The sequence below is a fragment of the Malaclemys terrapin genome, chromosome 3 (assembly GCF_027887155.1).
Source record: "Malaclemys terrapin pileata isolate rMalTer1 chromosome 3, rMalTer1.hap1, whole genome shotgun sequence".
NCBI lineage: Eukaryota > Metazoa > Chordata > Testudines > Emydidae > Malaclemys > Malaclemys terrapin.
This window is the reverse complement of record NC_071507.1, coordinates 163,689,681-163,712,505: the sequence shown is the minus strand read 5'-3', so window position 1 is coordinate 163,712,505 and position 22,825 is coordinate 163,689,681. Positions and strand designations below refer to the sequence as shown.

The following is a 22,825-nucleotide window of genomic DNA, read 5'->3' as shown; positions in this document are numbered from 1 at the left end:
CTCCTCTTCTCTGTGACAGGAAGCCAGGCAGCAATTCAGATCATGTTAAGTAAAAGTAAAGTTAAGTATTGGAAGTAAAACGCTGGCAGTAGCAATGAAGACACTCAAAAACCCAGCCTCCCTTCACTCCCTCTCACACAGTGACAGAAATTAACTATTTGATCCTGAATTGAGAATGTTAGAAAGTAACTTATCAACCACCTGGTGGCAGCAAACCACTGGGATTGGAGAACATGACAGGCTACTGAGCCAGAACTCAGAAAGAGCAACTGGCAGGTGTTCATCTTCTAAGTTTCCTGGAACTCAGGCTTGGGAAGGTAAATTATTTCAATGTCACATGACAGGTCTCCTGTACTAGGATACCAGAGCCAGTAGGGAAAGCTCCTGTGGCAAAGGCGGTAGGATAAATGAGATAGTTCATGTTCTCTTCTTAAATGGTTGCAAGCACTTTGGCGGACAGGATTAGAAATCAAAACTGTGACAAATTGGAGAATTGGTCTGAAATTACCTTTACTGAATTTAATCATGTTAAGTGCAAAGAACTTCCTTTAGGAAGGAAAAACCAAATGCACAACGGGGAATAACTGGCGAGGTGGTAGTACTGCTAAAAAGGATCTGGTGGTTATAGTGGATCACAAATTGAGAATAAGCCAACAACAGGATGGAGTTGGAAAAGAATGCTAATATTCTGGGGTGTATTAACAGGACTGTCATACAGAAGACACAGGAGGTAATTGTCTTCCTATACTTGATGCTAGTGAGGCCTCAGATGGAGCACTGTGTCCAGTTCTGGGTGCCTCACTTTAAGAGAGATGTGGACTGACCTAAGAGGAAAGGTTAAATAAACTGGGTATGTTTAATATTGAGAAATGACTGATGGGGGTCCTGGCAGTCTTCAAATAAGTTAAGGGCTGTTATAAAGAGGACTGTGATCAATTGTTCTCCATGTCCGCTGAAGGCAGGACAAGAAGTAATGGATTTAACCTGCAGCAAGGGACATTTAAGTGAGATATTATGAACAATTTTCTAACTATAAGGATAATTAGGCACTGGAACAGACTTCCAAGGGAGGTTGCGGAATCCCCATCATTGGAGGTTTCTAATAACACCTTAGACCAGCACCTGCCTGGGATGGTCTAGATGTAGTTGGTCCTGCCTCAGTGCAGGGGACTGGACTAGATAATCTCCAGGTCCCTTCTAGCTCAAATTTCTCAGATTAATCCAAGGATTAAACTGGAGCTGCAATTAACATTAGGCAGGTGTCAACAGACATGAGCCAAGGTAGACAGATCAGCCCAAAACTTCTCTTGGATGAAGGAAATACAGCCCTAATACTGAAACGTCTGGTCAACTTCAGGCTGGGGAGCTTCCCAGAAGAGCAGGGAATCCACTTGGGTGCGGGCAAGCATACTGTATTGTAATGAGTATGCTTCCCATTACACCACAATTGCCACATAAATTGGTTATTCTTACTGAGCAGTATCTCCCTTCCTACCCTGCAACTATTGCAGAAGTTGAGCAGTGCCAATAGAATGGGGAAAAATCTTCTTACCTATAAAATGAGCTCACTTGACAAAATATAGAATGTGATAACATTTTACAGTGCGTAACTGTACTTCACCTGGCTCAAGAGTTGATAAACACACATGAAATCCCTCTGAAGATTCATTTTCCATGAAACTGTACTAAGAGCAAAACATGGGTTGGGGTAAAAGATGCATGCCTATTCTCTCCTGCCCGCCCTGTATGCCTTGTCTGTCTACAATAGCAGGAGCATTAGATTATGAATTTTATTAACCCATATGCAATGGATAAGTTTTAGGAGATGTGTATAATTTGTATTTTAAAACTGGGAGAGAAAAAAGTTGTATCAGGTTATTAAAATCATGAGAATGTCTCAGCTCTGATGTTCGCTTAACTTAAAACATGTTTCAACGATTAGATCAACAAATAATAAAAAAAAGCAATGCTACCCACATATGAATGAAATTACTTTATTAGGTTAAATACATTATATTTTGTATTATATTAAATACAAAAGGTCTTCCATATTAGTGTTGAATGAATATTTATGGAACAAGTTAGCTACAAGACGGCTACACTCCAGTGATAGAATGTCCTAAGATGGTTAATACGGGGGGTGGAGGGGGGGACCAGAAGGAGATAAAAGTTTGATACAAATACAGAATGTGGGTATTTTAGAGCTATGATGTTTGTGTCTCACAAACTTGACTCACTTGAGAGATCTAGTAACACCCTCCTGGCTTTTTAAATAAAAAAAAAAATTACTTGTTTTCCAGGGGTACGTCCACCATCAAAAAGCTAAGTGCAAGCGAAACAGAACCCTTTATCCCACTGAAATCTTATCTGGATTTTAGAGTAAATGCTTGGAGTTGGCAGAAAACGCTTATACTAGTGAAAAGTGATTACGCTGGAGGTTTCACCTTCCCCCAGAAAATCAAAATTTTCTAGTTAGACAATGTGTGTATTCATTTCATTAACTCAGAACAGCAAGAGAAATTTAATAAAAATACATCTTACTAAATGTAGACAAGTAGCTTAGTAATTAATACTTGTATATTGTGTTTTCTATTTGTTATCCACCTCTCTAGCATCACATATTGTTCAGTTAGCTATTCCATTCAAGTGTGATGTACCTTTATCTGTAGTTTACCAGCACATGTACATTCTAAGCAGTTTAAGTGTGAGTATTTGCTAGCATTGAGCTCATCACTGCTATTTTAACCAGCCACATTAATTTGCTTACACATTAAAAGTTCATTTGGAGAACTCTCTTCACAGTCTCCGTGTATTTATCATCAGGGACAGGTTTCCTCTGGCTGCCAGGCTCCAGAAATTTCTTAACTGTGGGGATGTCGCTTATTCTTGCTTTAAAAGCCTAAAAACAGGAAACATCACAAGAATATTTAAAGGCCAGAAAGTGAGAGAAAAAAATGACATCAATTTGTGTTAAAGCAGAGGACTGGACTGACAGTGTTTGGTTGCCATTTAATCCTAAGAATGCCAAAGTTTAAGGTAGACAAGGTGGGTGAGGTAGAATCTTTTACTGGACCAACTTCTGTTGGTGAGAAACAAGCTTTCGAGTCACACTGAGTTCTTCTTCAGGCCTGGAAAAGGTATGTAGTTTTCAGCAGCCAGTTCGGGATTCCCAACACATTGATGTGCGGCTCTATGGTTCGCCAACTGAGAAACCTAGAGGCCCCTCTAGGAAGGCTTTTCACAAAAGCCATCTGTGACATTCCCCTCTGGTGTTATCTGGACTGGTGATCTGCTAGGTCACCCCAATCCTTGACTCTGGGAGACAGCCTTACCCTGTGAGAACCCCCACTCCTGGGCTGTTCACGCACAGCCTCTGGAATTGTGCAACCGAATGACACTAGCCAATGTCTCCGGTCCCAGACACAACTCTAGGAACCTCCGTCTTGCAGTATCCAGTTGTACCTGCTGGACATTGCAAGTTTATTCATCAATTTAACAAAGAAATTGATATATCCCAAGGGGAGTCTCTGACACACTTCAAACCAAACACACTGCTTCAGGTAGAACAAACAAACAGATATATTAAATACAAAGATAAAATTTAAGTGATTATAAGTCAAAGCATAACAAGTCAGATTTGGTCAAATGAAATAAAAGCAAAACGCATTCTAAGCTGATCTTAACACTTTTGGTGCCCTTACAAACTTAGATGCTTCTCACTCTTCAGCCTGGCTCTCTCCTTTGATCAGCACTTCAGTCGCTTGGTGTGGTGTCTGTAGATGTAGGTGGAAGAGAGAGAGAGCGCGCGAGCGCGTGCATGCATGGCAAATGTCTCTCCCTTTTATCATGTCCTTTCTTCCCTCTTGGTTTTGCCCCTTCCCTCCCACCCCAACCCTTCAGAGTCAGGTGAGCATTATCTCATTGCAGTTCCAAACTGACCAAAGGAAGGGGGGTGACTCACTCAAGAGTCTAACAGATTCTTTTGTTGCTGCCTAGGCAAGCATCTTTTGTTCCTGTAGGGCTGGTCTGGTCTGGTCCCATACATGCCCTGATGAGGTGTGAACTGCCTCTCAGCTCTTGGACTGTTTTTGCCTGGGCTTATTTTTAAGCCATGAGGATACATTTTCAGCCTCATAACTACATACATAAAATTATAACCTTACTAGAACAACCATGCTCAGTGTGTGATGAGCCTTCCGAAGACACCCAACACGACAAACTTTGCATTGGATACCACACAATCATTTTATAAAGATGAACATGGGGGTATAGGGTGATCCCCCAAGGTATAGAGCATCACACTCTCCCAGGAAAGGGTATTCTTACCTTGAAATGTATAAAGAATTTGCATTTGCATTATGAACCTGCAATTCTGCATTGTTCAGGCAAGTGAGAGAAATGCTGTCTAGAAGACAGCACCAAATATCTTGTGGTTTACTGTAAATGCATGGCCTCATCTCAGGTGCCCCTTGTGAAAGCCCTCTCAGGTCCCCAGTAACTCCATGCAAGCTTGTCTTCTAGTCCATCAACAGTTTATTGACAAAACATAGTGCAAATAGTCCATAACAGAATCCCCAGAACACAGTCAATATCACCCAGTTCTTGTTCTGACCATACCCCAGTGTCTTCCATCACAGGTAGGCTCATCGGTCCTCATCCATCCCTCTGCCAGGACCACCAACCCAGCCCTTCCTTCTGGGGTGCAACCCCACTCTTCCCAGTGGAGGCTCCCACAGCCTTTCGGTTGGGAGCATCCATCACTCTCCCTGGCCTTCTTACTGTTCCTCAGGATCCAGTTCTCCATCTCCAGGAGATGTCAGTGGGTAAGCCCCTCTGCTGCTCCCACTTCTTTCAGCCCTGTCTCTCTGGCTTGTGGACACCAGCCAGAAAATGCCTCTTTCTGCTCTTCTGACTTCAACTGTCTCCCAGGAACCACCTCCTTTTTCTAGCAGCTCTCACCTCCTGCCCTTTTCCTGTCTCAGTCTGCTCACAGTCTCTTTCTTACTAGGCCTCTTACATCCCGAGGTGCTCTCCCAGCCTGCTAACTGACCAAATGGGACCACCTGGACTGGAAAAGCACAGCTGGACCAGTAAATTAAGGTAAGTGTAACAGGGTAGCTGAACCCAGTTTAAAGAACCGACACTAATCTTACTGTAAGTGAACAATGGAGGCCAATAGAAGTGGTAACAAAAGTAACAGAAGGTGCCCATCTTTGTCCCCATTTCTGGGAGAATAAATTAAGAAGTGTACAAATGATAAACGGGAAAATGAGAAGGGTTGTCACCTTGCTATGTTCAAATTGCAGGGGCTGTCTGTACCGTAAAGTACATGAGTGAAGTTGTATAGAGATTGATGTTTTAGGATCCAGAGTTCCCTAGGGCTTGTCTACATAGGCCACTTTAGGGAACTCTCCCTCCATCATTTTAGCACCAGTCCAGCTCCAGCAGGGAGAGCTAGAATACACCAGCTGCTAGTGTTTTTAATACCCTGTTGTCAACACCTGCTCTGAATATCTACACCACATACTCTCACCATTGTTAGTATAGTGGAGCTCAACTGGTGCTAATGCAACAAAGGAAGGGCTCCCAAAAATTGAGAGTGTCAATGCAGTTCTACAGAAGTGCTTGACCTCAGTCTTGGGGACACGTCCTGCATCGGTGCTGTGACTCAGAATAGGTTAACGTTAGTACTCTCCTGTATTTAAATTGTGCTCCTATATTCATCTCTGTCCCTTAGACCAAGTCATTAGGGTAATTTAACATGTTTCTTCTTATTTTATCCTAACAATGCAATTTAAGCTTTTAGTCATCAGAGACTAGAGAACAGCACAAAAGGAACACTTAGCCTAGCAACCAGCCTTCCCTGTTTCCTGCCCAATTCCATCACATTATTCTCACTAGTGGTAAAGGGATCACAGGGGATATCTCCTGTCCTGTATCGACACACAGTGAAGGGAAAGCATCAGTTATCTGTAATTTTAATATCACCTCATACAAGTCACATCTTGTGATCTGGAGCTATCGTCTACTGAATAGCCCCAGAGAACTGAAAGGAGAATGAAAAGCCATTGTACAGAATATGAAACAAATTATATATTCCTATAACAGGGGTATCATTTTCTATTGGATCTATGAGGAGGTTTTCCAGAGGGAAGCAGTGGGGACTGGAAAGAAAAGGGATCAGATAAAGGATTCATAGAATGACAAAGTTAAGAGAAACACTGTTCATGTTTGTGCAGTGTTTTGAAAAAAAACATCGTGCTACATGTGCAAAGGTTTATTTTTCAAATGGCCTTGAGACATTTCTGTCAAGCGTTTGTTTTACTTGTTAGTATAGTTACCTGTAATAGAGGGAACTCCGAGAGAACACTGGACTTCTTCTCTTCTACCATTAAAATGGCTTCAAGCAGATGAACATCCGCCCAGCTGAACTGATTGCCAACAAGAAAACTCTGTCCTTGGTCTCTTAAAATCTGCAAGATACACGCAAAGAAATGCCACAGTGTGGACACAGGGAACTCTAATCAGTACCTTTTAAAGTGCTTGAGCCAAAGCCTCACTATCTAGACCACGCACTTCCAATGAAGCTGCTGGGCTTCTTTGCTGCTATCTTTCGCTACCTTACAAGAGGAACACCACTAGGTAGGCCATGGGAGAAGTCAGTTCAATTCCTGCTCTGCCATGAACTTCCCGTGGACCCTGGGCAAGGTACAGAGGAAGGGACTTAGTTCCCATGAAGGGACTTAGATGTTGCAATGTTGAGTGCCACATAGAAGGTTTAGGTGGCTGGGGGGGAAATTACAGGAGTAACAAATGTAATTCACAGTGCCTGAGTTAGGCATGCAGGCTCCTATACAGTGCTTGGGGAGAGAGAGGTGCACTACAATGCGACCCACAAAAATCAGCTAGGCAGGGAGCTGCCTAAGCTAACCAATAGAAGATGCTGAAGAGAAGAGTATGTCCTAAGCCTTGTCCTTCTCACAGAGCTAGGAACCTAAGTGAGGGCTGCAGGGAGGCATCTAGCTCTGCTTGCAATCCACAAACTGGGGAAGATGGGGGTTCAGCCACTTAACTTGCATGCAGGGCCCAAAACAAAACTGGAAGAAGAGAGGAGGTGCTTTCTTTAACCTTTTGCCTAGCGCAGGAGTTCTCAAACTTCATTTCACTGTGACCCCCTTCTGACAACACAAGTTACTTCACAGTCCCAGGAGGGGGGACCGAAGCCTCAGCCTGCCCAAGCCCCACTATCTTGGGTCGGGGGGCCAAAACCCAAGCCCCACTGCTCCAGGTAGGGGGACCAAAGCCGAAACTCAAGGGCTTCAGCCCCAGGCAGGGGGCCTGCAACCTGAGTCTTGCCACCCAGGGCTGAAGCCCTCGGGCTTTGGCTTCGGCCCCAGACCCCAGCAAGTGTAAGCCAGTCCTGGCAATCCCATTCAAAGAGGGTCATGACCCATTTTTGGGGTCCCGACCCACAGATTGAGAACTGCTGGCCTACTGGTTTGGATACTCACCCAGAATGTGGGAGACCCCTGGTTTCAAGTTCCCCCTCCTGATGCAGATAAGAGATTTGACTATGGATCTGCCACCTCTGGGGAGTGCCCTAACCACTAGGCTATAGAATAGTCTGACATGGGACTCCCTCATTCTGTCCTACTCAGGTTGATCCACACTAAATAACTGAAGTAAATATTAACTGGGCTAGGGAAAGTTAGAATGTCTCTATAGCCAAGCAAGGGTTTTGTGGATCATAGTGATGCCTAAAACTGGGACACAGGCATCTAAGCATCTTTATGGATTGTACCCTTAGCCTTTCTGTACCTGAGTTCCCAATGTGTAATATAGGAACAAATAGTGCTCCCTTATCTTCACAACACGCCTGTGAGGTAACTGCAATGAAGAGTGTGAGGTGCTCAGATACTACAGTGGTCAGGGATATTAAGTACCTTAGATAGGGAGATACTAATATGCAGCTGCTTTGTGAAGTAGGTATGTTAATATTTTGTAAGTCAGCCAGTTTTGGGTCACAGTTAAATATTTTTAGGTCTCCAGGACTGGCTAATAGTTGCTGTTTAACATCCTCCCTAGTTAATGATGGAATAGAAAGTATTTAATCACTGTAAGATATTAATACATCATTCTGCTTCTTTACCCAAATAAAATAGAAATATCAGATTACTTCTGCCTGTTCTACATCGTGATTGACAATTACCAACCTTATTTCATATCAAATCTATACCCCTGCTAAGATTTAGTTTGTTTTACTATATTTGAAGAATTCCTTCAGTCTTCAAACCTCTACTGGCCATAGATTTCTTTATTTGTCTGTTTTTTAAGCTTCCCTTATCAACTGTCAATTCCTTAACTGCCAATCTCTGCTCATTGCTATCAACCTCCCCATTTTTCTATTTGTTTTATATATGGAAATTTATTATTTCACTCATTTAATGTTTTAACCAGAAGAACAAACCAACCTGAAGAAGCTTTCTTTCATGATTTTGGGCAGGAAGTATCTAATAGAGCATTTTTAGTCAACTTCCAACTACACCTCTACCCCGATATAACGCGACCTGATATAACACGAATTCGGATATAACGCGGTAAAGCAGTGCTCCGGGCGGGTGGGGCTGTGCACTCCGGCGGATCAAAGCAAATTCGATATAACGTGGTTTCACCTATAATGCAGTAAGATTTTTTGGCTCCCGAGGACAGCGTTATATCGAGGTAGAGGGGTATTCACATTTTTATGTTTTACATTTGTCCTCGCACTCAAGTTTGCTCATGATTGTTTTCAGCTTTGGGAAGTTGGTGCTTACTGGATGGGACTATATTGTGTTTCCACATAAGTTAAGTTGTGATCAGTTGCACTTAGACACCATCAGTTTTTAGTTGAATGATTAATTTAGCTATCGGTCAGAATGAAATATTCTACAGAATTACCTCCAGTAGATTATAACTTATTGTCATAAAGTATTGCAATCTATAATTTTTAGAAATTCGAAGGATGTTTTAATAGTGGCAGCATGTCCTCCAGCCTGAAATTCCTCACTATAACACAATTGTTATAGGCAGATGTGTAAGGTACTGCTCATCCTGTTCCTTCATCTGATTTTGGGTCTAACAGACCCCCACTAGTATTTGTCTTGTGATTTACTAGTTACAACGTTGATCAAAAAGCAAGTCCTGTACTTCTGCCTTCTGTTATGCCCACTCTACAATCCTGCATTGCATCATTAAGAACTCTCAAGAGTAACATGAGTGAGCAAACGCATTTTGCCACACACCTTTTCATAGACTGGGAAGTATCTGTTTGTGGCCTTTTGGATTATTACAGCATGCTGCTTCTCCTTATTCTCAGCTGATAAGAAAGGGCACACTATAATTAACCCCATTAGATCAGTTGTTCCTTCCACATACATGTCAATCCTAAAGAGAAATAGAGATTGTCAGTTAAAATGCACTTTTATTTAGGCTAAAGAGGCATCACTAGTCAGCTTTGTTTTGCAATAGTACAAGTATAATTATTTTCCTGCAGGAAAAGCTGCGTCTCCAGTTTAAGAAGGGAATTTGGTGTTCATAAAGAGACTGTTGGATTCATGCTATGGCCCTGACACTGCTGCTCCTCTTGCCCCCATCTTATGAGCTCATCTTAGGGATCTTAGTAATAGTAGGCTTTTTTAAACAACACTACATTGATGCCAATCAAAGTTTAGCCGCTGCCTTCAACTGGAGTTAGAGTAATTTCTTAGTTTATAGTAGACGGCAGTACCTAGCCAGATTTGATTTAGTGTAGCAATTTTCAGATATCCCCTTTATTCAGTTTTCCGGATCAGAGATATCTGGACATTGTCTCAAAAACATAATACCAAAAGGATTTAACAATTAAAGATGACCCGGTGAGATGGCCTCCTTGGATCCATTCAGCCTGTCTCATTAGAAATTAGAGGCTCATCACACAAGACTATGACTCAGTTATGCTAACTCTAATCCCACACTCTATTCTAAAGGGACAGTCTCTTGAAAAGCTCTCTCAAAAGGACCCAGTTCATTAATTAGGAGATACTTTTAGACACCAGTGCAAACTTTAGCCTCTGTCAGCTTCACAACTGGAGTCCTATTTAGCTTAAAAAATTAGGATTATCTAGAGCAGATTACTCTGGAACAATCACTGGTAGCTCTTCTACACCTTCCCCACATATATTCTAAGGCACTTCAAAAAGTTTCAGCCACATGCAATAAGTAATAAGGGTTGGCTACCATACAAGTGTGAATCAAGTCATCTGGAAGTAGGCTTAAAATGTAAAGACTGCAGCTCAAGTTAAATCTAGAGGTAATTAACAAGGAGGTATTCTGCTAGAAGAAAGATTCTAGGTGCCAACTTTCCCTCTTTCCCATGGGTGCTCAGCCCCACTCCACCCCTTCCATGAGGCCCCATCCCTGCCCTGCCCCCATTCCAACCCCTTTCCCAAAGTCCCCACCCCAACTCCATTCCCTCCCTGCCCCTATTCTAACTCCTTCCCCAAATCCCTGCCCTGGTCCCACCTCGTCTCCTGAGCATGCCACGTTCCAGCTCCTCCCACTCCCTCTCGGAGCGTGCTAATGCCGCCAAACAGCTGTTTGGCTGCGGCCGGGCAGGAAGTGCTGGGAGGTAGGCAGAGGAGCAGGGACGCAGCACACTCAGGAGAGGAAGAGGTGGGGCGGGGGGAGTGAGGGGAGCTTGGCTGCTGGTGGGTGCAGAGCACCACAAATTTTTCCCTGTGGATGCTCCAGCCCTGGAGCACCCACCGGAGTTGGCGCCTATCCAGAGGTCCAAGACCCCAGAGAAGCAGGTCACAATTAGACTGGTAGATACAAAGGAAGTAATTCGATTGGATGTAATTTCAAATTAACCCAAACATCTCCCAGTAGAGATTAAACACCCTTCCCCCCAGCTACTGAAGGAATACTTGAAAATGTACTCTTTATAATGCTGCTATGTAATGTGATGCTACTTGAAGGCAACATCACACTATGAGGAGTCGGATTTTGCAGCAACAGGAATAATATTGAAGTTCTGGTCACCAAACCATTTTTATTTGTAAGAGACTTGGATTTTAACTCCATCACCTGATAAACCCCAGCCAACTTCTGTGGTGGCTGCCTAGCCAGACTGATTAAAATCAGAGCATAGCAACTTACTGGTTCAGATCTCAGTTAAATATAAATCATTAGAATACGATGAATTAGTGGGCCAGAATCTGATCTCAGTTACACCAGTGTAACTCCACTGATGCACCGACAACAGTTTGCTAGATAAGCTCTAGTTGTTAATCAGTTGGTTACTACAAGAGACTGAGTAAGAATAGTGCTGCTACAGTACATTGCTCTCTCCTTCAGGTCCTTTCCATAGAGGTTGTATTTTGCTGCTATGTAGCTGAGAATTGCTCTGGTCTGCACCATCTTCATCCTGTCAATTTCCACCAAGGGCACTTGTTGAAAGAGCAGAGATCCATCTTTGGAAAGGAAAAAGGAAACAGTCACATAGTCCCATCCCAATCTTTTATATTGCCCTGGAATGGGGGTCCAATAACACTCTTATATGTTTCCAGTTGCCTTCAGAAGAACTGCTACTTTGGTAATGAAATTTATGTGAACAGTCAATGGGAGTTAGTAACAAAATTGTAACAGTGGAGGCACTCAAAAGAAAATCATTAATTGCTGGAAGGACCCCAGCTATTTTCAAAGATGAAGGAAATAAAAAGTTACTTTGGTTCAGCAAACCTGGTTTTAAAAATAATAAGTTCTCCCTCAGCATGCCAAGGCTTGATTGTACACTTCAGCATTTATGTTGGCACTCCAATACCGGGGAGGATAGCTACCTTAAAAGCATCAACAAGTCTGAAGTATTTAATGCTATATTGACACCCCAAATGCCAACATTTAAAGTGACCTACATAAGGAATTTTTTCCAGCAGAATGGGAGCAGAGGTGGAAACAGAGGAGAAGTCGTTAATACTATTCTACACAGGGGCCTTCGAACAACCCAGGGATTGTGTTTAGATACTATGCATGTGTCTTGTATTATGCTTTATCACATTAGGATTAAATACCAGTAAAATGATCAAACTAGATAAATTGCTCAAAATTCTTAGCTTTTGTATTAAACACAAGATTTCCCAGGAAATAAGATGTTACCCTGAAGCACAGAAACTTGAAACTTTCTAGCACATGCAATGTAGGTTTGGCTGGCACCGCATATGCTGCTGTAAGCTTTTGCAGGGAGGTAAAAAACTCAGACAAATTATATAAAAGTGTTCACGGGAAGGGAACAAATCTCAAAATACCAATTTACTCCATGGAACTGCTTTTCTCATTAATAGGAAAAGCTCATCAATTCTGACATTATACAGTTCTAGAGAGAGTTAGGCAAATATCCAAGAGACTCCTATCATCCTGGTATTAAGGGATGCAAATAGTTACCATCAGTTCTGGTATGAGGAGAACTGCATGGTTTGTGAGCCAAGAACAAACAAAAGTCACTATATCCAGTTTCAACATTAAGTGCATACTAAAAATAACAGGGCCTGATTTGCCACATGGTAGCATTTCACACAGGTTTGAATGACTATACAAGGTGCAAGAGTGTAAAATCAAAGTGACAATTTTGGTTTCACCCCAGTGTGATTTTTGCTGACAGAAAGGATTAATGGCCATTACAAAGGCACTGGCTGACGTGGAGAGAGACAGAACACTGACACTCTGCCGGGTTAGCCTTTAGAACTCAGATACGTCTATTAATCCTTAGTAAGTCACTGTGACTGTCTGAAGAGCATGCTTGTCAGTGCAGGGCAACCTTCCCATCTGCTGATGTCAGTACTCCATTTCACCTCGCTAGTATGTGTATGGGAGGGATGCAATTGACTGGCCCCAAACTACCAAATCTGCCCTTAGCCCACCTTTTCCTAGACAAAGAAAAACTTGGTCAAATATTTCAGATTTCATCTGGACTCACCTTGTAAGAGCTTCTCATATTGTTCCCTTGTTTCCAAAAATTCTTCTTCAAACTGAAAAAAAGAAAAAAGCGCCACCCAGGATATGAACAGAGTTTTTTCAGAGTTCTAGTACCAAGAGCATGGTTACTATAAGGGAGAGCAGAGAGGCAAATGTTCTAGAAGTTAAGAGAGAGCTTGGATAAGCACAAGAAGTTGGGGGAGGTCTAGGTTGGATATTAGGAAAAACTATTTCACTAGGAGGATGGTGAAACACTGGATTATCTAGGGAGGTGGTGGACTTTCCATCCTTAAGAGGCTTTTAAGGCCCGGCTTGACAAAGCCCTGACTGGATGATTTAGTTGGGGTTGGTCCTGCTTTGAGCAGGGGGTTGGACTAGATGACCTCCTGAGGTCTCTTCCAACTCTAATCTTCTATGAAGTTAGAAATCTGACATCACACTAGAAATGACTATGGCTAATGTCAGTTTCCTTCCATTTCACTAATTCACTTGCCTGTCTTTCCCCCTCTGCTCAGAAGATGTGCATAGCATCCAGCAGATCCTGATCAGTTTGCTCAATATTCCCTGCTCAGCCTCATACATATCAGATAAGACAAAATGCTTTGGGATGCAGTTAATTCTCTGCCAGAACTAATCAGTCAGCTGAAGCTGCAAACCTTGAGTAGGAGTCTCACTGGTAAAAAATTGAACACCATGAAAGTGGAAAGACCAGTCCAAAAGAAAGATAAAGCAGACAGGTTGCAATCCTGCCTGCCCCAGATTGTGCATGTTACCACCATAACTGATGAGCTGGATATTAAACATTTCACTGACAACTAATGTAGCAAATATTCAGAATCAAACTTATTCTTTAGCATAGTTTAAAGTGGCTTTGCCAAAACACAGTCACACCCCTTTACCTACCCAGACTAACGCAACATCTAGTGCAGGTACTAAGAACTGCTGTTTTGCTTATTCACAGTTAATTCCACTTTATTTTTTGTTTACCCCACATAGCTTTAAGTTTGACCTTTGAGGCAGGCACTGTATATACACAGGTTCAAGATACCAAAACAAACCTCAACCCCAGCAGCTGCTAACAACCAGCGAATCGATTCCATTTTGCCTCTCCCATTAAAGTAGTAAAGTTTGGGTTTTCCAGCCATGACTTCAAATCTTCAGTCACCTGATAAATACATGGAAATGAAGAGTTACTACAAGGATCTCCTGTAAGTTATTTTTAGAGAAATGGTTTGCAGGATGCCTGTCTGAGATGATGAAATGTTTTCTCTAGAACTAATTCAGCATCTCTTCAAGTAGTTTTTTCTAAGTTGAGCTGTTTTTACCAATGTATAGCATTTAATTGCATCTGAGTATTTCTTTTCACTCCAGGAACTTAAGAAAAAGCCAAGAACGAGCAATATAAGCACTGATTTCCTAGAGCTGGAAGCTGCAGCAATGGCTCTAATATGTATCCATTTTTGGATTTTATACTCCTGCCCATCACTGTAGTTTGAGTGCTTGCCACATAAAAATCAATTGCAATAGCAAAGTTCCTAGTAGATTTCATGGAGTCTCTGGCACTTCTCCCTTTTGGTGAAAAGGAACCAAAACCAACAACTCTGCTTGGTAGAGGGGTTTTGTGGCAAAAGACATGGGGAGGAGGAGAGGAAGAAGAGGGTCAGTGCTGGATGTCACTCTTATAGTGGTCTATTCTCAGTGCACAGTGTGTACTATAACTAATGTGCAGCGTCCCCTCCACACATTACATATAAACATTATAGTCATCCTACATCAAATATCTCCAGATTGAATTTCGTAGCATGGGTTTCTCCACACCAAACAATCTTTGTAGGTGTGAAGGGACACATACTTTAGAAGTGCTACACAATGCAGAACCAGAATATTAGATCCCCGTAATAATATTTGCAGTAAAATCTCATATCCGGAGATTTTTATGACTCGCAAAAAAAGCATTCCTTGGAATGCACAGACAAAAAGCCTAGTTTGGAAGGCAGTGAGAAAAGGAAACTAAAGAATAAGTTAAAAATTGTCAACAAAAGCAGTAACTCCCACTGCTAGTTCAAATAAACCAAACACCATAAAAATATTAGTGCTTGAGTAATCCATGCCAAACTGTTGATTGTGTTACAAACGGCCCCAAAGCAATTCAGTCTAGTTCAAGAGAGACCACGTGTTTTTTTCCAATTTATTGAAAACGACAACAGGATCTAAATATATGATCCTAGGCAACATTTACAGCAAGTAAGTAAAATCTCACTCCCTGCTGGGTGGTCCAGTGCGACGTACTGGTTGCGGTCAGATGAATTGATTTCTCTAGCTAGAGTGTCACCACTGCACCACACAGAGAAGCTCTTAACACACTCATATATACTGTAGCTCAGTGGTTTTCAAATTTTTTTTCTGGGGACCCAGTTGAAAATTGTTGATGCCCGCGACCCAACGGAGCTGGGGATGAGGAGTTTGGGGTGTAGGAGGGGCTCAGGGCTGGGTGCGGGGGTGAGGGCTGCAGGGTAGGGCTGGAAATGAAGGGTTCAGGGTGTGGGAGGGGGCTCTGGGCTGGGGTGCAGGAGGGGCTCCAGGTTTGGGGCAGGGGGTCAGGGATGCGGGAGGGAGTCAGGGATCTGGGCTGGAGATGAGGGGTTTGGGGTGCAGGAAGGGGTTCCATGTTTCTGGGGGTTTTCAGGGCTGGGGCAGGGGGTTGGGGCACCAGGGGAGGTTCAGGGGTGCAGGCCCCGGGTGGTGCTTACTTCAAGCGGCTCCTGGAAGCAGCAGCATGTCCCATCTCCTGCTCCTAGACGTAGGCGCGGCCAGGCAGCTCTGCACACAGCCCTGTCCACAGGCACCACCCCTGCACCTTCCATTGGCCGCAGTTCCTGGCCAATGGGAGCTATGGGGGTGGTGCTTGGGGCGGAGGCACATGCAGAGCGGAATCCCCTGGCTGCCCCTACGCGTTGGAGCCGGAGGGGGACATGCCACTGCTTCCGGGAGCCGCACGGAGGATCTCGAGGGCCGGATTAAAACAGTTGGCGGGCTGGATGTGGTCCGCCACTCGTAGTGTGCCCACCCCTGCTCTAGAACATCCCTTTCTAGACCTGGTGAGTCAGGATTTACTGGAACTTTAATGATTTCTTAGATCGGCAGTCTGTCACACTGGTTAAGACTTAATATAGGAGATGGATTTCTGACTGGTGTAAGTTTGGGTCCATGAATAGTGTCTCGTTTCTCTCTGAATAGCTCTTATAGCAGCAAGTAACCATTCAAACTTTTTAAATTGCTGAGCTAAACTGTGCTGCCAGGAAAATTATGTGCTGAATAGACTAGAGTTTGGCGCTCAGTAGGAGCTGAATTCCATACTGCAGCCATAAGCCAAGAGAGTGTAGAGTTCCAACTTCAGCAGTAAGTCAGCTAAGTAATTGCTCTCACCAATGGAAATTGGGCCAGCAAAGGATATTACCTGATTCTCCATTACCCTGGGACCAACATGGCTACATCAACTGTGCTTATAACTGCATAATGGGAGGTCTCTGCTGGTGTGGAAAATGCTTCCGTCTGTACGGAGGTTTCTGAACCACAGGTGCAGTGATCTGGGAAAGTGTATGCTGGCATGTGAATAATAGACTACAGTTTTCAATGTTGCAGTGTCCCTCTTGAATAGGGAAAAAGTGGCCTGTGAACGGCCTTGAAGATAGCTGTAGTATTGCTCAAGACAACTGCTTGTTAGTTAATGGACATAAAAACAAATGCCAAATGCCAGACTCCTACTAGTTACTGATGACCCAGGAATCAAAATGACTGAAGCTAGCCAGCCGCAACAAAGAGTCAGGGGCCTGCTCCTATTCTCTTAGTCAGTGGAAACAAACATTGCCCGATAATATTTGCAACCCTAATATTGCAGCTTTGTTTCAGTGCATGAGAACCTGTGATTATTCTACTGCCTAAGCTGAGCAAAATGCAAAAGTAAGAGTCTTCACCATTTATGCTTTCAGTGTGTTTTAATGGTCTACAGCAGTGATATTTTCAGACCTCAGTGGTTCAGGGGCCAAATTAGTGATCAGCATTACCCAAAAGAGCCACAGTAGTGTGAATTCATTGTATCACTTGCTATAGTACTATTCATATATAAACAGTATAACGGGAAATATTTAGTTACTATTCTCATAGGAAATAATGTAATTGGTTAATAAGACAGTAAAGCATCCTGATTTAATTATAACCAATCAGTGTTTAAATATGTGCTGCAAAGAGCTGTAGGAGATGCATTAAATAGCCACTTGCGGTTTGTCAGCCACAGTCTGAGTATCACTGGTTTATGGTGTCGGTTGTAATACAGATAAAGACAGTTAAAATAAAACTTTTTTTTTAAGTTGGTTAAGGGGTTACACAAATTTGTTTTTCCTAAAGTGAACTGTGAGACTTATGCCCAAATGCAGAGCAATTATTAATCTTTATAAAAAAGATTTTAACTTTAACATGCCCAGGTCTACAAAGCTGTGCAGTAGAGAGCACACACCTTTTCAAAGTGATGGATGCTAGCTTCTTAAAACACAAACAGCCTCACAGTTTGATCCAAGGCCCACTGAAGTCAGTGAAAGAGTCATATTGACTTCAATAGACTTTGGATCAGGTGCCTAGCACTCACATAACAATAATGAGTACAAGATGGGCATCAAAGCACCTCTGCTGTGTAAAGCTAAGTTATAGGCCTTATTTAGATTAGGGGGGAAAAGGTACCTTTTTCCCAGCTGTTAACCTGATTGAAAGCTCTACTTACCACCAACACAGACACGGTATAACCCAGGGGTCGGGCAACCTTCAGCACGCGGCCCATCAGGGTAATCTGCTGGCGGGCCACGAGACATTTTGTTTACGTTGACCATCTGCAGGCATGGCTCCCCGCAGGTCCCAGTGGCTGTGGTTCACCATTTCCAGCCAATCGGAACTGCAGGAAGCAGCGGCCAGCACATACCCGCAGAACCATTGGCCAGGGCCTGAAGCCACAGGGATTTGGGATTTTGTTTGTGTGGGAGAAAGAAGAAAGGACATGTGTGTTTGTGAGGGAGAGTGAACAGCAGATGCTAGGACTACTCAGAGAAAGGGGTGGGGGAGATAGCGTACATATAAATGAATAAAGCTTAGAGTCAACATTCTGTCCTCCGAGCCTGGAGTCACATAGCAGATCTTGATCCTGCTTTTGTTCTTCCTAATGCCATAAGGAAGAAAGCACATAGGACAGGGGTGGGCAAACTACAGCCCGGGGGGCCACATCTGGCCCTTTAGACATTTTAATCTGGCCCTTGAGCTCCAGCCGGGGAGCAGGGTCTGGGGCTTGACCTGCTCCACATGTGCTGTGGGTCCGCATGGCTTCCAGAAGCAGCAGTATGTCCCCCCTCCGGCTCCTACGTGTAGGAGAAGCCAGGAGGCTCTGCACATTGCCCCTGCCCCAAGCGCTGCCTCCACAGCTCCCCTTAGCCCGGAACCACAGCCAGTGGGAGCTGCAGGGGCGGCACCTGTGGACGGGGCAGCATGCAGAGCCGCCTGGCCGCACCTCCATGTAGGTGCCGGAGGGGGGACATGCCGCTGCTTCCGGGAGCTGCTTGAGGTAAGCACGACCTGGAGCCAGCGCTCCTGACCCTCTCCTGCGCCCCAACCCCCAGCTCTGATCCCCCTACTGCCCTCCGAACCCCTCGGTCCAAGACCGGAGCACCTTCCTGTACCCCCAGCTGGAGCCCCCCCCATCCCACACCTCAACCCCCTGCCCCAGCCCAGAGCCCCTTCCTGTACCCTGAACTCCTCATTTCTGGCCCCACCCCAGAGCTCACACCCCCAGCTGGAGCCCTCACCCCCTCCAGCACCCCAACCCCCAATTTCATGAGCATTGATGGCCTGCCATACAATTTCCATACCCAGATGTGGCCCTCGGGCCAAAAAGTTTGCCCCCCCCCAACATAGGGAGTACCAAATATTGGACACTAACACCATAAAACCAGAGGGAAGCCTACAACAAAAGGAAAACATTTCCAAGTAGCATTTCAGCATCATTCTTTGTAAGTAGGATGCACCTCTGACCTTCCACTCCTACCTGCTATTTTTCTGATTTTATTCTTTCCCTTTGTGATGCTGTATAATTGAATATGGCTATTTATATCATTGATATTACCACCACTGTTATACAATTGCAACAAATCTTGTACAAAGTATGTCATAAGGTGTCAATGGAAAAGTAATGATTTGCTAAGTATGATTATCCTGTTTATATGCACGTGTCATCTTTGTATCTAAAGTTATGAACATTGGCCAAAGACTTGTATCATATACATGTGTTGTTTTACTGGGTAACACCCAACAGATAAGATTTCCTTCAAGGCCAGGTGGCTGTATGTTAATGGCCCATTAAGGGCACTTCACTAACAATGGGCCATAGAGGAAACTCATCCCACCCAGTAAGCCTTCCTGTGGATGCCTCAGTAAGAATGACAGGTTTCAGAGTAGCAGCCATGTTAGTCTGTATCCGCAAAAAGAAGAACAGGAGTACTTGTGGCACCTTAGAGACTAACAAATTTATTAGAGCATAAGCTTTCGTGGACTACAGCCCACTTCTTCAGATGCATATAGAGTGAAACATATATTGAGGAGATATATATATACACACATACAGAGAGCATGAACAGGTGCTAGTTGTCTTACCAACTCTGAGAGGCCAATTAAGTAAGAGAGAGGAAAAAAAAAAAACTTTTGAAGTGATAATCAAGATAGCCCAGTACAGAGAGTTTGATAAGAAGTGTGAGAATACTTACAAGGGGAGATAGATTCAATGTTTGTAATGGCTCAGCCATTCCCAGGCCTTATTCAATCCTGAGTTGATTGTGTCTAGTTTGCATATCAATTCCAGCTCAGCAGTCTCTCATTGGAGTCTGTTTTTGAAGTTTTTCTGTTGTAAAATAGCCACCCGCAGGTCTGTCATAGAATGACCAGACAGGTTAAAGTGTTCTCCCACTGGTTTTTGAGTATTATGATTCCTGATGTCAGATTTGTGTCCATTAATTCTTTTGTGGAGAGACTGTCCGGTTTGGCCACTGTACATGGCAGAGGGGCATTGCTGGCACATGATGGCATATATCACATTGGTGGATGTGCAGGTGAACGAGCCCCTGATGATATTGCTGATGTGATTAGGTCCTATGATGATGTCACTTGAATAGATATGTGGACAGAGTTGGCATCGGGCTTTGTCACACTAGGGTTGCTCTGTGCCCTCCACCCCCAGTTGTTTCATAAAACAACGATCAAACTACATTTTACAGAACCCCAAAATAGTTCGTCTAGCCTTAAAGCTACAGGCGGAGACTGATTTGCTTTTATATGGAGAAAGTTACATTATAACACACACCCCCCCAACTGCATTTAAACACCCCTCTCCCCGACAAGGAGAGTTGCATTAATGCAACTCCTACTAAAACGAAAAGGATTTGCCACACAGTCCTAACAACGTGCATACCATGGTCGCTGCACAAAAGCAGTCGACATGCACCTAACGAAAGGATCATGCACCGCGCCATACTCCCCCCAAATGCTGCAGCAAGCTGAAATGACCCAGACTCGGCCGCAACCATTGCCCAGAATCAAGCCCAGCCCCACACAAGCTACAGGGGGTTACACATAAAAGCAGGACTAGCCCAGCCCCCGGGGGCGCAAAACCTCTTACCTTGGCGCGCGCGCGGAACTACAACTACCAGCCCCCAGCCTGGGTCCCACGCACTAACCCCGCCCGCCTCACGGTTTGCAACACCAGTGGGCGGGGGCAAGCGGGGAGAACCACCAGTAGAGATGCTGGTAATTTGCAAATGCTGCAAAGGCTTTTGGGAGAGAAATATAGTGCAAACATTTGGGGGTGTCTTTGGATAGGATCGCTTTTCACCAGTCCTTGTGTCTGTTACACGCTAAACGGCACTAACTGTACTTAATTGGTCCCGTAAACACTAACTAGCTATTCACCCTAACTGTCAAACCTCCGTGTAGACCAAGCTTTATATAGTGAGCTAGCCCCAGTCTGCTTTGGATGTGAGGGCGATCTGGCTGCGACATCTGTCACCCCATTGATCGCCAGGGTTGATTCGGCTGATCTGGCTGGCTAGGCGGGTGTCCCCTTCCTCCCTCACCGCTCCATGTGCGTCCCTCCCGAAGCTGCGCGCTCGGTCGAAGAGGACGACCTCCCAGATAGAGGAGTACCGTTCTTCGGTCAAGGGTTTACGGTAGCTGCGCTCCCCTGCTAGAACCTCCAAACAAGCTCAAGGTCCATTTGTAGGAGAACGTAGGGTAGTCAAGCTTCCAAGACTCCAGACACATCCAAGTGAGGCGCTGCATGTGGCAGTCTGCCTTTCTTTTTCTTCTATTCCTAAACAGGAAATTTTAATGTTATGTTTCTGCACAATCAGGACTGGCTTTTAGGTGTATTACGGTACTGCTACAATTAAAAAAAGCAGATCTTTTCTATAGTAATAGGGGGAGCTGAGGCAGAAATTGTGATTCCCCCCCCCCCCCCCCCCAAATCACACAAAAAGCATGAGGTACCGTAATAACAGAAATACAGATGAAATAATATAGCATAGAGAAATAGTGAAAGTCTGACATGTAGGTTACCTTCATTTGCCTTGTAGTTCTATAGATGGCTGTTTAAAATGCATATGAAGATAGGGGTTGTTAAAAGTATATAGGCAACTTTGTGTGTCATGTCCTGGCTTGAGTGTTTAATCAGGACACCTTAACATTCTGCTGATGTATTTTTTCCCCAGATGGAACAGTAATAATCTCTATTAGTAAAATATTTCTAGGATGTTTTATTTCACCATACTGCAAAACAAGATTTTGCATTATTAAAAATATTTTGCCTTAGGCAATTTTAGATGTAAACATTTAAAAAAAGGGGGGGGCAGGGAAGTCAAATAGTTCTAGATGTCCTAAAAAGTATCCAAACTTGCAGTAACAATGACCACCAGCAGCATTGAATACTCAACATTAACACTGAGCAACTCAAAACCAGAAAAGCCCTTTTTCCTCTCTCCCAGGAACAAGTCTTTCAATCTTCCTCACAATCTCTCTCAACTACATGGCTTTGGCACCATACCTAGAAGGAAAGTAGATTCCGGCTGTGAACCAAAGGGTGGACTGAGGTGGGAAGTAAGTTCCAGCAACCTGTGGCTTTTAGAGTATCCCCCATCAACAATCTCCTTTGCTTTTAAAAGAAGGCAGATCCAATTGGAGCATCTCCACTGACCACAGCTGTGGCAGCATATCACAGGTGATCTCATATAGGCAGGTCTTGGGCCATTTAGAGCTTTATAAATCATGATGAACATCTTAGAAATTATCTAGGCAGGAGCACTGGTACCATATACTGCTAATGGTATACCTCATTTAATAAGGATTCTGTACCAGCTTCAGTCTTTGAATGGTTTTAAGGCCAAGTCTCATGCCACATGCTCAAGGAGGCCAGGGGGTGGGAGAGCAAGCCTATCCACCACACAAGCCACAGCAGTGGCTCCTGAGCCCAGCTCCATACTTTGGGCATTGCTGCTGGGTGGTTGGGGTTGCAGAGCCACTGAGTTTTGGCCCAGCCATCAATCTCTAACTCTCCAACACCTGTCACCTGTTGGCTTTAATGGAGAGGATCCCAGTGTTTAACTGTAAGGGAAAATGTCACATATTTGGATGAAGATCATAACCCAGAACTTGCAGGCAAGAAGATCTTTGGTAGAAGCAAAATTTTTAATGCAAAATTCAAAAAGGGATTAGTTAATTATTTAAAAATATAATTAACAATCCCTAGATATTAGCATCT

At 43.8% G+C, this 22,825-nt stretch overlaps 1 protein-coding gene across 2 annotated transcripts; it reads right to left on the bottom strand.

Moving 5' to 3' along the window:
- Positions 1 to 1,980: 1,980 nt before the first annotated feature.
- Positions 1,981 to 20,757, bottom strand: LOC128834818 (glutathione S-transferase 3-like). 2 transcript variants are annotated; one of them, XM_054023934.1, is made up of 7 exons: positions 20,693 to 20,757; positions 14,046 to 14,152; positions 12,989 to 13,040; positions 11,357 to 11,489; positions 9,282 to 9,423; positions 6,342 to 6,473; positions 1,981 to 2,899 (listed from the first exon to the last, which is right to left on the bottom strand). In XM_054023934.1, exons 2-7 carry the CDS (start codon positions 14,130 to 14,132, stop codon positions 2,771 to 2,773), a joined length of 675 nt encoding a protein of 224 aa, XP_053879909.1. In that variant the 5' UTR covers positions 14,133 to 14,152; positions 20,693 to 20,757; the 3' UTR covers positions 1,981 to 2,770. The 2 variants fall into 2 exon arrangements, with proteins under 2 accessions (XP_053879909.1, XP_053879910.1); XM_054023935.1 differs by lacking the exon at positions 20,693 to 20,757 and adding an exon at positions 19,785 to 20,051.
- Between the last annotated feature and the right edge of the window lie 2,068 nt (positions 20,758 to 22,825).

Excerpts from the sequence above, each read along its gene's own strand:
- LOC128834818 (XM_054023934.1), bottom strand. The coding sequence starts at position 14,132 with ATGGCTGGAAAACCCAAACTTTACTACTTTAATGGGAGAGGCAAAATG. Across the intron at positions 11,490-12,988 it reads ATATGAGAAGCTCTTACAAG|ATGGATCTCTGCTCTTTCAA; the intron begins GTGAGTCCAGAT and ends TCCTTTCCAAAG. Across the intron at positions 9,424-11,356 it reads GACCTGAAGGAGAGAGCAAT|GATTGACATGTATGTGGAAG; the intron begins GTACTGTAGCAG and ends ATTTCTCTTTAG.